The sequence below is a fragment of the Apaloderma vittatum genome, unplaced genomic scaffold (assembly GCF_000703405.1).
Source record: "Apaloderma vittatum isolate BGI_N311 unplaced genomic scaffold, ASM70340v1 scaffold758, whole genome shotgun sequence".
In the NCBI taxonomy this organism is placed as follows: Eukaryota; Metazoa; Chordata; class Aves; order Trogoniformes; family Trogonidae; genus Apaloderma; species Apaloderma vittatum.
In genome coordinates this window covers 1,002-16,398 of record NW_009731019.1, presented here as the reverse complement: position 1 = coordinate 16,398, position 15,397 = coordinate 1,002, and the positions used below count along the sequence as shown (strand labels likewise).

The window sequence follows — 15,397 nt, the reverse complement described above, 5'->3', positions numbered from 1 at the left end:
AACGAGTATGCTCCCAGGTAGTACTACATTTTTTTCCAAAAGACATGCTTTCAAGCTTTTTTTTTTTTTTAAAAAAAAATCTTGACCAAAATTTTAGCATTTCTAATGCTTACATATTTGACTCCGTCACTCTACTCTGTTACTACAGGACATATTGGAAAACGAGCTTAGCAAATGTGCTGTGTTTTCTTCTACATGTCTTCGCTGATAAAGGTCTTATCAGTTTTATACCACTAAAATGCATTAAATCCTATAATTCATAAAACAGAAAACATGCTTATGGTGCCAAGTGACTGACCAGATACAATTCATTTCTAAGTCACGTACTAAGTTATACATTGCCAGTTATTCACTGCTGCATAGCGCACTAGTGCATTTGTAGCCCAGGAAGCTCAAGTCTTCCAGCAAACAAGTAGAAGCACATGAAGCGGCTGATGACTTATTTTTTTAATTTCGCATTTATGTAATACAAACCTCTTTTTTAATGACTATTTCCTCACGTTTCTCCATGTTTTCCTGTTCCAACTTCATGAGTTCTCTCTGAATCTTTTGGCGCTTCATTTCCAAAGACAGCTCATGGTCATAATCATAATTAACATCTCCATTATCAGAGTCTTAGTTAAAAAAAAGGAAACAGATTAGTAAACACTTACATATTAAATAAATCATATTAAGCATAATGGATGGCAAGCATAAATCTATCTGTGATTTTTAAGCACTGCACAAATGAATCAATGAAGGTAAGTCAAATCTCTTCTCCGATTACATATGTAAACCTGAAGTAACTCCAGCTAGCGCCATACAACTTGCAGTTAAATTTTTAAAACTTCATTAAAAAAACCCACCTACCTTAAATTCCTCCAAAGACATGCACCAATTATTAAGATAACAGGGAAAGCCAGCAAACCATTTATTTATATTTAAATAACAATAAAAAATAAAAGAATGTGTCTTCACAAAGACCAAAAATATGCAAAGAACTACTCAGTTAGGAAATCTCACATGAAATGGATTTTAATGGTGATGCACACATGATACTAGAGGATTTTATTAGGGTATCCCACAAACCAATCGTTAACACTTATTTAATTACATCTACAAATTGATTTTAAAATAAAATGTCTGTATGACCTCTTTCACTGGATAAATGCACACTTCAAGAGTTTATTTCTGCTTTTAAACATTATTACTGTTTGGGTTTCACACCAGAAAAGCTGCTATTTCTCTCACGTTTTCATTAAGTCATGGGTAGTTAATATCATATGCTTCAAGCCTTCAACTGAAATCTTACTCTGTTTACATTTCTTATTTTGTTTATGGCTATTTAAGTCTAATGCTCAAAAAGCACTTCAGCAAAATAACTGTTGGAGAAAAGATGATTTCATTAAAAACTCATCAACTTTCATTCCCCTTCCTACACACAGGAACTATATAAAAAATTTTGCAGTAACTACACGCGGTTTACAAATTCCCTTCATGTGTCATGAATGGGAACAGCTTATAGAGAGGTTCAATTCCTAACAGCACAAGTTCTTCCCTGGCCCATCTGTCTGCTTATATAGCAGCTTATATAGCACTCACTGGAACTTAACAGACAGTAATTCTACTTCACCCATGTAACCACAATAGCACTATCTCGAAAAAATTGTGAAAGCCACAGTGTCTAAGACTTAAGTCATTCATACTACATATTTATAGAGAACTTGAGGTTTTTACGTTCCAACCTTTTTGACTTAGATTCTATTTCTGTGCATAAATGTCATAGGTCAGTATTTCCTAAATCACACCAGAAACAATATTTAGAGAGGACTGAAAATAGGTCACGGCTGCTTTTCTATTCATGTACTGTGCTTAAGACACAGCAAAAGAACGTTTGCAACACTCATATCACATAATCACAGAATGTCAGGGGTTGGAAGGGACCTCAAAAGATCGTCTAGTCCAGCCCCGTTGCCAGAGCAGAAAAGCTACCTATGTAGCTTCAGAAAAGCTACCTATGTAATAAACTTCAGAGGAACTCCATCCTGCAAACAACTTGTAGTACACTTTATTTCGAATACAATAAATATATCTGAATTCAGTCATAAGGGATCAAGATTCCCATCTTCTCTTGCAATATTGTAATTACTTCTGAAACAACTGACACTTACAAAACTACAGAAATACGACAGCTGCCGTAATTTCACTTTCAGGCAGATTTAGTCTCAACAAAAGTGACTTTGTTTCACAAAAGTGAAACTCAGGAGAGAGAGGAGAAAAAGGCAATCTTTTTCTCAACTGTCTGCACATTAAATGGATAAGCATTGTCAACATGGACAATGAAATCGCTTTGTAACAATAAAAAAAAAAATAAAAATCAAACCACCAAATTCCATCCAAACAAAAATGACTCCAGAATGTAACGTAAGACTCTTCCCACTCTTTGAGTGTTTCAAAAACATAAATAAGTTCACCTTCAGCTACCTTCAGCTGTAGTTATGCTCATTCTAACAGAGCCCTTATTAATGAGACAGTTCAGGCCATTACAAATCATGCAACAAAAACCTGATGACTTTTGAATGCTGCTCTATCCTCAGACTGCCCATTTTCAAAATTATTTTGGATGTAACTTGGATTCAGCTAGTGATGTAAATGTGATTCAGCCACAGTCACATATGGCCAAATTCCTTGTCTAAGGAGTCAAAAAAGAAAAAAAGAAGAAAAAAAAAAAAAAGCACGTGTTCTTAAAATAAGTTGGTTTTACCACTGTAGCAGTCCAACTCAGATTGCTTCTTTGCTCTCCTCCAAAAATAAACATTAATGGCTAATGCATACAGCCCAGTAATCCTGCAATTCTTTGAGCTGTAGAGGGGGAGCATTAGTTTTGTTATAGAATCATAAAATGGCCTAAGCTGGAAGGGACCTTAGAGATCACTTTAATCCAGCCTCCCTGTCATGGCCAGGGATGCCACCTCTCGACTAGATCAGGCAACACATGGGGACCGAACGGGAATAGATCCTGCGACCTTAGTGTTGTTAGCGCCACGCTCACCTGACTGAGCTAACCGGCCCCCTATACTTACCTTCTCTGTTTGTTTCCCAATCCCCATTTTCCTCTTCGCTTTCTGGTGTTCTCTCCTTTGTAATTTTGATATCCTCCTTTTCTCTATGTCTTCCTCGTGAAGACTCTTTCTATAAAGGGAAAAATGCTGCATTAGAGTAAACAACTTTATTTTAAAAGAAGCCCAAAGAAGCAGGTGTATTTTACAGGGTATTTTGTCTTTCTTTTTTATAGTTTAAAAAAAAAAAACATTTTCCCCTTTAGCTTGTTGAATGAATACCTTCTTAAATAAGCAGAGACTCCACAGGCAACATGTTCTAATGCAATTTCATACACTCAGTATGCAAACAGCAGATGGGGAAAAGAGAAGAAAGGATTCATAAAATAGAGAGGTTTAAATGCAGTGCAAGAATTGAGCACAAATCAGAGAATAAAGTTAAAAACAGGAACCAAAAGATCAGGTTCTTGAGACCGGAAGTTTATGAACATTTAGAGTATAATTTTAACAGCTTGAGTAAGAGTTCTCAGCTGTAAATAAGAGTATTTATATGCAAGGCAGATGAGCCTAAGAAGCTGAACCATTTAATTCTCCAGAGAATAAAGAAGGTGGAGGGGTATAATACAATTTTAAAAAGAGAGACCCGTGGCTGGCAGAAGGGGAAAAAAGTCTAAAGCAACACACTGGAATCGAGCTCTCTTGTTAGCTTTATATATGAACTTTCAAGGGCGCCGAGTTATTAGACAGGTCTAGCTACTGCAATAGCACCTATTTTGCACGTGGCAGATGGTCCCATGGACACCTAAGGATGCCAGATACTATTATTACAGGAAAAAAGATGATTTTGAAAGGCAACTGAACCTGTGCTGTTCTTCTCCCCCTGCTAAATTCCAGTAGCAAATCTGCATACTTGCATCCTACCTCTGCTTAGGTTAACACTCTGATCTATCTGGGTTCAAGAGCCATACAGGACAAGGTTTTTTCACTATTAGGAAAAAAAAAACCAAACCCAAACAAAAAACAACCCAAAACATTCAAGCTTACAAGTATCTCAGGTTAACTTATTCAGTAGGAAACCTGAAAGAACAAGTACTGAAAGTCTGTCCCATACTCGTTTTGTTCTCACCTCCCACAGCAGCTTCTTTTGTCTTTTGGGGATTCTTCAACGTTGATATGTAAGAACCTTTGGTTTTATGCCAAGAAATGGATGGCTGAGTATTTCGCTACCTATTCCTTACTGAAACTTAGATCTTACCCTAGTTTAAATCCTTAACATCACCTTAGAAACACATTAAGGAAATAGCATAACATTGTGGATAGTCATTCCCAAGTGAGAAAAATTCAACTATTTCTTTTTATTTACTAACAATGTTAAAATCTCATCCCTAGGTTCATGACATAAATGATGACAGAACAAGTACTGCATTTATTTCACCTAGTGATCTAAACAGATGCTGCTATGCACAGTTATCTTCAAGCCTCTTGTCTTGCTGCATTCTGTGTATCATATTCAAAGCCTTAGAAGGTTTGGTAAAAACTGACCAGTCACTACATCACATGAAGGAACTTCACACTAAAGAGCTAATTTGTGTCATGTTTAATTTAAAGCAACTAGTAGAATAAGGAAACAAACAAATAAACAAGCTATTTCTTCTCCGTTTCATGACAGGATCTCTAAAACAATGCATAAGGTCCCAAATTATCAAGTTACGTTGCTTGCTGGTATCAGCAGCAAACAAGTCTGGATCAACTAAACCATCATCACAACATGTGCTAAAGACATTCCAGTCTAATAGTAAGATTTGCATTATGCTCCAAAGCAACTTACTTTAAAAGAAAATGACCCTGATGAGATCTGAAAAATCTGTAACTTTATGAACAAGCCTTTCCTGCAATCATTCTTTTTTTCTTAATTTTTCTAGACTGCCCTCCTTGAAGACTGTATCTGTTATATTAACCTGTGCACTACTGCACTATACTCCAAATAATTCCCACAATATAAACAAACAATAAACATAATTTCTCAAAACACCAATACTAGTTTCTATTAATTCAGCACTATTTGTTACTAGCAAGCAGAGATATGCATGTTAGGACATCTTCCACATACTGCTTTCACAAAACTACTCAAAGCCAATTCCCCAAATAATTACTCAGTGGACATCACAAAGGTAAGTCAGAACACTTCAAGATCAATTTAATAACCCCCATTAAAACTACTACACAACCTGTATGTATCTCACCTACATCTCCAAATTTACAACCAAACCTTGAAAGAGCCTGTATTTTCTCCTCTCAGCAGAGAGATTCAGTAGTGGCACAATCATACTTCTACAGAAGAACTGAGAACAAAAGCATCTAAGAAAGGAATTTTATTGTATTACTGAATATAGGGGAAGGGAATAAACAATTTTTATGCAAACATGCTATTTTAAAAGTCAGGACAACCTGATCCAAGCCAGTTCATATGCTAAATGACTTCAGTTTAGTTGTCAGGAAAACATAATCTAGTAACATTATGTCTTGAAAAACAAATCTCAGTTTAGAAACTGAGAGTGAATTTTCCTGGGGCACACAAATCAAGAATTTTAAGTTATGATGGTTTAGAATACACATTCAAGTTTTCTCTCTGAAAAGTCATCAGCACATTCCTGTTATTTCGCTTGTTCCACTTACAACACATTTAATTCCCTCCTACTATGGTGAGTAAATATTTCCTTCATATCCTTAAAGACTTTCTTGTACTTTATAGAGGTTTTTTTCATCTCTCTCTTTAATAAGCCAGGAATAAAATAGGTCAAGCTCCTAAAGGACAATAGCATGTCTTTCACTTGTACTTGAAGATGCTGTATCCACTTCAGCCACACTTGTAAGCTATTTCTCTGCAGACTCTGAAAAAATGCCATTAACTACATGAGAAATAATACTTTCACAATAATGTAACTATTTACTAATGAAAATATTGCAGATTGCCCTAGGCGTAAACAACTTAGACTTTGTCTATGCTGTTTTCAGCTCTGTGCTCACAGTTAAACTATTCACATGTGTCGGATAGATGACTACAATTTAATATTGACGTTCAGGAGAAATGCTACTCAAGAAAGGAAAACAAACATGACATTATGGCTGAATTCTGTGAGATTTTATTTAATTCAATGTCTATTTAAGTTGACGTTCCATATCTCATAAGATATGATCAGCACTCTACAGTACAAGACCGGATATCTACTTGAACAAATTTGCCACTATCATTAGAAGAGCTTGACCAAGCACAAAAGGACTCATCCAGTCTGCAAAGCATGCTTCTAGCCAAGAAGCGTTACTTTGACAACACCGATAGAAAGAATATTTGTAACTCTTGCAACCTATGATTCTTACAAAGCAGAAGCTTCAGTTTCATCCTTATCAGTGCATGTACATGCACCAACAATATAAACTAATTCAAAAGCACAGATTCCTTTAAATCTAGAATAAGCTATCATATACTATAGCTAGAATCTTTCAGGCAATCACAGTACTATTATGCTTTAGCTATAACACCTTTATATTGTAAACTACCACCACATTGCACAAACATAGAAGAAAATGAATCTGTAGTTTCTCTGAAATGAACAGATACTGTTTCTATTTCAGAGACAGAAGACAATGCTGAGTTCCATATCCAGTGGAGATATTCAAAAGCCACAGTGACAAAAAGCACAGATATGAAACAAGTAATATACATTCCTTACAAAAAACCTTTCCTAAATGTACATTAAGTTCTTCCCACTCTTTCTCCCAAATCACACATACCTCCCAGGCAATACTTCAGGTAATACTCATATACTCCAGGGTAACTGTCTTCTTATAATATGGAAGAAAATGCAACATAAAAATTTCCAACTAAATACAGTAATTGCAGGAACTTACCTATTTATTTTTACAATAACTCATACGCTAACACACAGTGCTGATATAATTCTGAACACAAATCTGAGAAACACAGAAACAACTGAGTTCAATGGTAGTTGTTCACACAACGCAGCGCATTGTCTCTTTAAAATAACAGCACAAGACATGAAGAAATAGTAAGGAAGATATTCCATAAGCTGTTCATCTAGGAAGTTTCTTCCTAAATACGTACAGATCATACTAGTTATTTTACATCTCCAAAGAACAAGAAATCTCTTCTAAAAAAAATTTATACTAGTTATAGTGTCTCAGCTTTTTGTGAAACTCGCTCAGGTTTTTTACTATATCTTCCGGCAATCAGGTAGAATTGTAATATATAACATAAATAGCATTTCCCCTTGTTACTTCCAGATTTTACATTCTTTCTACTGGGATAAAGTACGGGTATGACGCATCTAATTTACACTCTCCCAATCACACATTACATGCACTCGCCACATCTCCTTTCTTCTCTCCAGTCTCTTTCTCACCTCCTTGTCCACATCAAAAAGACCTTTAACTGTTTTTTCTTGCATACAGGTGATCACAATCAAACAACATTTCAAATAAAATTGGACCATGAATTTCTACAGCATAACACAGATCATTTTCTATTCCATTTTTATATAATGGAGTGTTTGCTTCTGAAACTGTGACTGCACTTTGAAAAGATGGTTTCATTGAGCTGTCCACAATAACTTCTTCTTCTACTGGATGGTTTCAGTCACTTTTTAAAACTTCATTAATGATTTTTTGTTTTAAATATTTTTGCGTTACCTTGCACTTGCCAACACCAAGTTTCATCTGCCATTGTACTGCCAAAAACTACCTTTCCCCAACCCCTATGGCATTCCCCAAACAAGTAATCTCAACTATTGTTTTCAGATCTTCTGTAGAGTTCGACATTTGCGATGGCCAACACTTTTCCAACATTTTTAGGAACCTATAACTCTTTAGATTAAGTACCACTGCATCCTCTGTAATTTCATTGTTTGAAATTAATCTAAAACTTTCTCCCTAGCTGGCTTCTAAACCTGACAACATTATACCTGCTATTCTTTAACTACCTAGATGCCTCAAGAGACTTGTTTTGAAATAAGGCATTTAAGGTCTCTCTTAGTTGCTACTCTCCATCAATGTTTCAGGCTAGTAAACCCGTGAATTACAAATTTTGTCTGCAGGAACAATGCTTTTAAAAGACCCATCACAATTACGAAAGTTTTTATAAAACAAGCTACCTGTCATTATTTCAAAATGAAGTTTTCTTATCCAGTTCCTCTGTTATCCCAAAAGCATTAAAAAGAGATGCAAACATCAGATATTAGATCTCCACCATAACAGTGGCTCTAATGTTGGAGCAAGATTTTTTTTTGGTAGTTCAGTCACTTCAGTCTTCTGCTCTTTTAGATACCCTGCTTCATGCAGTGCAATTCTTGATGACCGACCCTCTTCATCTATTTTTTCCCAGAATATTTCCTTTGGATATTCCATATTTTGAGAGTTGCCTCCATGCAACTAACACAAAAGCTCAGTGGTTTCCTCAGACTTCTGTTTTATGAGACTGAAGTATTTTTTTTTTCCTCTGCTGTGTGTTTATCCCATAAATAATTCTTTGGTACTTTAATATACTACTTCTTCAATTCCTTTTGAGTCCTGCTTCCAGTTCACCTTTACTTGGGATTTAGTTGTTTAAGATTATTTTATTATTACATTAATAAAACACTATAAAAAGCAGGGTTAACTAACCAGTAGTAAGAATTACATCAAAATCAAGAGTTGTATCAGGAGAGAAGTTACGATAAATTTTTAATAACGGTTGGAAAAAAACACTTTTCCCACCAACCATGTACTCAATAACTGAACAGTTTATTCAAACTATTAGAAAATAAAAGAAATACATTTAAGTAAAAGAGTAAAACGATTTAAGGTTTACACAATTTAACAGCAACTGAAAACATGATTGGAGGTAAGCCATTCTGTTAATTTAATAATAGCAGCTGCTGTCGATTTCTTTACATGACATAAAAAAAATCAGTAGGAACAGACTGAGAGGGGAAAAAAAGAATGCTGTTAATACCTGCAGAAGCAAAACTGATTTTTCACAAATAAAAACTTTTAATCATTATTCATATGAAGATAGTTCTAAAAAAATTGACGCAGGAATAACACTGGTGCTACTGTTACACAGCTGCAGGGTCAAACTACCAACTCTGCCCCTATTTGTTTGTAACATCAGGAACAGGTAACACACTTTAAAAATAAGTAACTTCTGATATTTGAGGGGCACAGGGCTGCATAAAGATGATTAGAAAACTATAACGTACGATTTTTTGCAAAATCCGAAAGTGAGCAGCTGGGATGGTTGATAAGTATATGAACAGGAGAGCAAAATGAACCAGCACAACAGTAACTCCATGGTTTCATCAAAAGCAAATTTGGGATGAACAACTGGGAGTCAAGATGCATGCGAACAATGGACATGAATAAGCGTTGAGGGAAAAATAGTGGATGATTGGGACAATGGGTAATATGCTTTTCTTGGCAATAATCGAAGAGTCTGCACTGTTATTAAATATCTGTTTATCAGTATTTATAACATATTTTAGTCTTTGGGATTTATAAAAGATACTATAAAGTGCTAAAAAATTGCATAACCATACAATCGTAAGACACTTCAGAATAAAATAGGCCACATGCTATGTATGTACAAAATGATTAGTTCATTCAAACTTTTTCAATATTACAAGTAACCATGATCAGTTTTCTAGGATACGCTGCCCAATTGCTACTGAGGGATTCTGGAGTTGTGCAAACTCCATTCTTACCCTAACAGGAGAGGACGATTCCTCTGTACTTCGCTTCTGTGGTTCTGTGTCAATCTCTTGGCGTTTGTTCTTCATTCTTTCCCGAAGATCTCCAGTGGGTCTTTCCGGTGACCTGCATAATATAGAAACATAATATAACCAGTTCTATGAGACTATTTTAAAGGAATCTGTCTTTTAATTATGTTTTTTATTAGTATATACAGAAAGATCTAAACCTCCCCCCCTAAAGCAAAGTGTATGGACAATAAACGATTATGTTCTAATGTGTTTAATCATTCTAAAATAAAAAAAAAAACACCAAAAAAACCCAACAAAAAAACTCTTTCAGAATATCAACTCTAAGAAGCAAAATTACTTGTATGTATACATGGCATGACTCAAGTTATTACTCTAGATCAGCTTCAGGTGATCCTATCCAAAGCAAATCTTCTTTTTCTGACTATCAGGCAAATGTGTTTCACAATCACTCCTCCCACATCTTTCCAGCTATCTGTAGCCTTCTCTTTATTCTAAGCTGCACTGATTTTAATATATATATCATATACATAAATACATAAAGAAATACAACGAATGCAGAATCAAGCTACTGTAGACTAGCAATGACAGTCACACAGAAGCACGACTCTGAACACGGACTAAGTCTGCAAGTGCCAAGAGGGTGACCTAGGTGCCATCCTCCCAGGACCTTGGTGAGACTGCGACACAAAAAGACACTGTTGCAAGACCAAGCACCAGAAATTCACTCTTGGAAGCCTCCTCCACTTCCCATGTTGCAGTAACACAACCATTTCATTATTCAATTACAAAATATTAGTATATTTTATGTAAAAGGTATTGCTGTGATGTAGGAAGGGAGAGCAAACATCTTACACTACTACAAGACATCTATACAATTTCATCACCGCTTAGTACAGATTCAAAAGCTCATTTATCCCTTATGGGTTAAAAGAGAATGACCCCTGCATTTAAACAAGTTTCTAAGAAAAGGGGATGTAGAAGCTGCTTCAAACGACCTTTCAGATCAAGAAAACAAATTTTGTCTTCATAACAATCCAGCCTGATATTGAGTTTGATACTTCTGTGATAGCTGTTAGCCATTAACACAGGTTCTTCTGTCAAATGGCACTTCACACTAAAGAATCATAGGGATACCTGATGCTGCCTTAGTTGATTGGAAGAGTTATATATAATCTTTGAATAATGAAATTTGCAATTGTTTTGGTTTTCAGATTGAATTAGGGTCTCCATTTAGGAACTGCTGTTTCTCCCACCCTTCCTCTGCCACATAATATACAAAGGGTAAACTGTCTTTCAGTTTATGTATATACAAAAATCTAAATTAATATATTTCCGACTTGTGCATATTTGAAAAAGAGTAATTAGTTTCCACTTCCTCTTTCGAAATGTTATTTTCATTTAATTCTTTACACTGCATTATAAGGTTAAGTGCCTTAGCATCTAAGTAGAAAAAGACCAGAGACTGTTCTCATTTTTAAATGCATTTAATTCTTCATGAAGTTGTAAATACAGGTCAGTCTAGACCAAGAGAGGTACAAAACAGTAGCATGTTGCTTCTTTCAGAACTATGAAGGATCAAGTAATAGCCAGCATACAAATATAAACAAGTTACCTTCTTTGCATGCAGACTGTATAATCTTTAAAGCCTCTGGCTTTAGTAAAGGTTAAGATTCAAGGTATCTTTTTTCCCCTCCTCCCATCTCACACAGATAATTCCTTTGCATTATCAAAACTCTCAGAAGCATTCCAGTAATCAGGTGCCTCAACAAATAAACTTTCAACATTAAAGTGGCAATTTAATGCCTTCATTGTTAATAATATTTCAGCTACAGCATAAACAATTTGGATTTGTGAAACTGAAAACTAATTATAAAAGCAAAAGTATTATACATAAAGTCCTAGTAACTGTCCCTCAAGACGAGTAATTTCAGGGAAAAATCCAGTAGCTGAAGGAGAAAGCTAGAGAACTTATACTGAAGGCAGCTCATGAACTTTCTAGAGAGACTTAAAATACTACCTTCCTTTCCCCCCCAACTCCCAAGTTATATACTGGAGTGAAAAAACTTCCAAACAATTTCACTCTTGATTAATATCTTTTTCACTACAGGAGGGAAGAAAAAAAACTTAGGAAAAACATTATTCAAATCTACTTAAGAATAACAAAAGTTATTAATCACAGAAACGAAAAAAGCTACAGCTTCAGAGTTTGTTGGTGGTTTTTTGTTTGGGTTTCTTCATTTGTGGGTTCGTTTGTTTGGGTTTCTTCATTTTCAGCTTTAGGAGAACACTGGAGCGAAGTCATTGTAACCATCCTAAAAAAATTCCTTCCCAAAAAACTTCATCCCCCCCCTACCAAAAAAAAAAAATCTAAGAAGTAAGGTTGAATATTTGTTAATTTTTTAAAAAGCAGTTACTTGGGAGGCTGTGACTATTTTCAGATACTTTGGCTTAAAGCACAGAAAAACAAGCTAGCCTAAGTAGACAATTTTTCTTTCAGGTATATAATAATTTCAATTTTTACATAGTGGTTTCTTTTCTACATAACTTTGCTCCCACTCCTCCTCCAAAGGGGATCTTTGGTTATTCCGGGTATTGCATATTGCTGAATTTCAACGAATAAATATAATTTTCCCTCTACAGTTTAAGACTATGTGGCTGGAGTCATTACAACACACCTGTCCAAGAATACTTGTGTGTGTTTGTGCACACATATGTGTGTATAGGCAGATGACAATTATTTGTGACTAACTGAATGCTCATGAAACATTTTTCAGTTTCCCATACAACAATATTTGAACCTTGCAAAATCCATATGCTCTTATGTAACATTACTGCTGGTTTGGTTTAATTTTTAAGTTCAGTGTAACGATCCAGAATGAAGAGGATCAGACAGGCTAGGGAGGGACACTGATGGCACAGATCTTGCTAACAGCAGAAGAGAACCAGCACGAAGCTGCCAAGCAGCTAAACAACAAGGGAGCAAGGGAGGAAAATTCCTTGTGGGACAGCATGTTTACACACAGCTCTTTCTTTGCTAGCTTCTCTTTACTTAAGATGCCTGGAACACTGGCAAGTCTATTTCTGAAATCTTACTACCCTCATCATGAAAGCTTTATATGTAAAAATATGTCAGGTTTTATTTTTATAACAGTAAAATTAAAATTCATGCTGTGAGAGGCAGCATTAAGGCTAAAAAAGAGTTATGATGGAGCTAGATTAAAAGTCTTTTTCCCACTTTAGAGTCAAGTTTTCGTAGTGCCTGATAATGTTCTGAACTGTGGGAAGCATTGTGATTACATAAAACCATTAACTATGAGATTTATTTCACATAGGTATGAAATTGAAGGGGCAAGACAGAAAGGCGGCAAGGACATGCTTTGTCCTACCAAACTGCTTGCAAAGCAGACAAAAGATTTCACCAGCAGACCTGGCTGAACACACGGAGACATGCTGCCATTACATTGTCCTAAATATTTTAACAAAAGTACTGCTTGAACAGAGCTGATGTGGAAGCAGTGTTGGCTTGTCTTGCAAGAAGCCACTAAAATTGCATTCTAAACACCTGGATAACATTTGTAAAAATCTCTGTAATATGAAGTGGCATGAAAATGCCAACATTCTATTATGTACAAAAACCAGCTTTTTCGGTGTCTGGCCAAGCGTCATTAGTAGGAACTTCTGCAGACAAGCATGCTTTTTTCATCTGTCTGTTTTGGTGCAGAGCAGGAGGAGTAGGTAGGGATTTCCTCCCTCTTTTTAAGGATACCTTTATTAAATGTTGAACATATCAGTTAAATAAGCAGCAAGATTTGTCCTGTGACTTTTTCAAATAGCCTTAGTAAAAAAAAAATTAGCAATAATAAAATAGTAATAACAAGAAGTAAATCAACATTATTCTTAAATGTCAGTGGTGACAGTGAAGCAGAAACACAGCTTTAACCACTAAAAGAAATATCACTTTTCTCCAAATGACCAAGTAGAACTACACACCTCAGTGTTCCAAACACTGAAAGCAAGGAGAAAGTGACATTTTAACAGTTTTAAAATTTAATCTCTCCATCAGTAAATCATCTCTTTTTTCCATTTGGAATATTCAGTACAGAACAGAGTAAAATTTCTTACACACAAACACTAAACTCAGTGGTATATTCTGTATCCCAGCTGCTGCCACCTCAGAAGGAATGGAAGACCAAACAAGCAAAGTCAAGATCATCCTGAAAGTATGCCACAGGAACAGGAAAAAGAACCAGATACAGAACCCTAAACTCATGCCCTAAACTCCTATTGCTGATCTACACTTTGAGGCTTCAGTGTGTCCATCTATAATCTTGAGGTAACTTTAACATTACTGCAGTATTATGAAGCACAGTCATCAGTAAAATATGAAGCTTTCAAGCAAAGAGGCACTATGGCACTATACTATCTTTTTGACCTTTATAGTAAGAATACTACAAACTTGTTGTCACATTTAGTTTCAGTCAAGTAAGGCATTATGCCACATAAAGGACAGTCTAAAAACGTATTTTTGAACTATAGTAACATATGAAGAGGCAGATAAAGAAATATTCTCTTTTGAAAAACGAAGTAACTTTTTGGATCTCCTCCTAAGATACTGGGTATGTGTTCTGTATCTTACTGATAAAGTCACAAATCTATGTTTTGAAGCGAAGTGTTTTCTCACAACAGAAGAGAAAAAGACACCTTTTTCAAACCATACAGCGAAGGCAGAAGGTTGCAAGTATGTGAGTACTGATGCAATTAGTTGCAAACCAGCATTTTAGTAAAGGAGAGAATGGCATATCAGAAGCTGCAGTGATACTACACAAAAAAAAGTATTAAGGTACTTGAACTTCCCATTTCAAGTAATATAAGAAGTTAATCTGCATCTAGTGGACTCTACTTATTTAAAGCTATAAACACACAAAAATCCAGGGAAAACCCACTGTAAGTTGCCAAATTATTGTTTTGAGCAGCTTCACAATGCAATTGGTTATTGATAAAACATACCATTAGGCACACCACAGCATTTCACTTTTTATTTTAAAAAACAACAACAAAAAACAGAAGACATAGTCGCAAAAGCTATTTTCCTACAGCATGTGAAGAATTCAAAGTGAGTTCTTGATTTACCTTCTATAACTGCTGCTATAGCCTTTACCTCGTGGTGAAGGGCCATGTACGAATCTACATGTGTTCCCATAGAGGCAGTTGCCAGTCTTCAGCCAGTTACGGCACTGTGTCTAAGAGACAGACATTACTGGGTGAATTTCACACTCATTTCTGGAAATACCATCGGTGTGAGTGTGGCAGAACAAACAAATGACTCCACATTAACTCCCATTTATCTGTAACTTCTGTCCACCAGTAATAGAACTAATTTTTAAAAAATAATCAACAACAAGCATCAGATCTGGCAGAGAAAAATTTAGGTTGGTGGAAATATTATTAATTTGTACAGTAATACTGCTCCTCTCCAGAAGCTGGGACAACACACGTTATTTGAAAATTCTAGTACGTTGAACATCCATGCGTTAAGGAGTTCTTTTCAGCTTTACTAAAATCAGCGACATCTGAATATCTGGTACT

At 35.5% G+C, this 15,397-nt stretch overlaps 1 protein-coding gene across 3 annotated transcripts in view; it reads right to left on the bottom strand.

The window, feature by feature from the left end:
* The window catches only part of ZC3H13 (zinc finger CCCH-type containing 13), a 39,878-nt gene that overhangs the window by 24,257 nt on the left and 224 nt on the right, over window positions 1-15,397 (bottom strand). For all 3 annotated transcript variants that reach the window (XM_009875000.1, XM_009875001.1, XM_009875002.1), the window contains exons 2-5: window positions 14,942-15,051; window positions 9,794-9,905; window positions 3,063-3,171; window positions 475-614 (exon numbers count right to left, since the gene is read on the bottom strand). In XM_009875000.1, coding sequence (XP_009873302.1) covers window positions 475-614; window positions 3,063-3,171; window positions 9,794-9,905; window positions 14,942-15,051 — 471 coding nt within the window. The remainder of the gene's footprint in view (window positions 1-474; window positions 615-3,062; window positions 3,172-9,793; window positions 9,906-14,941; window positions 15,052-15,397) is intronic.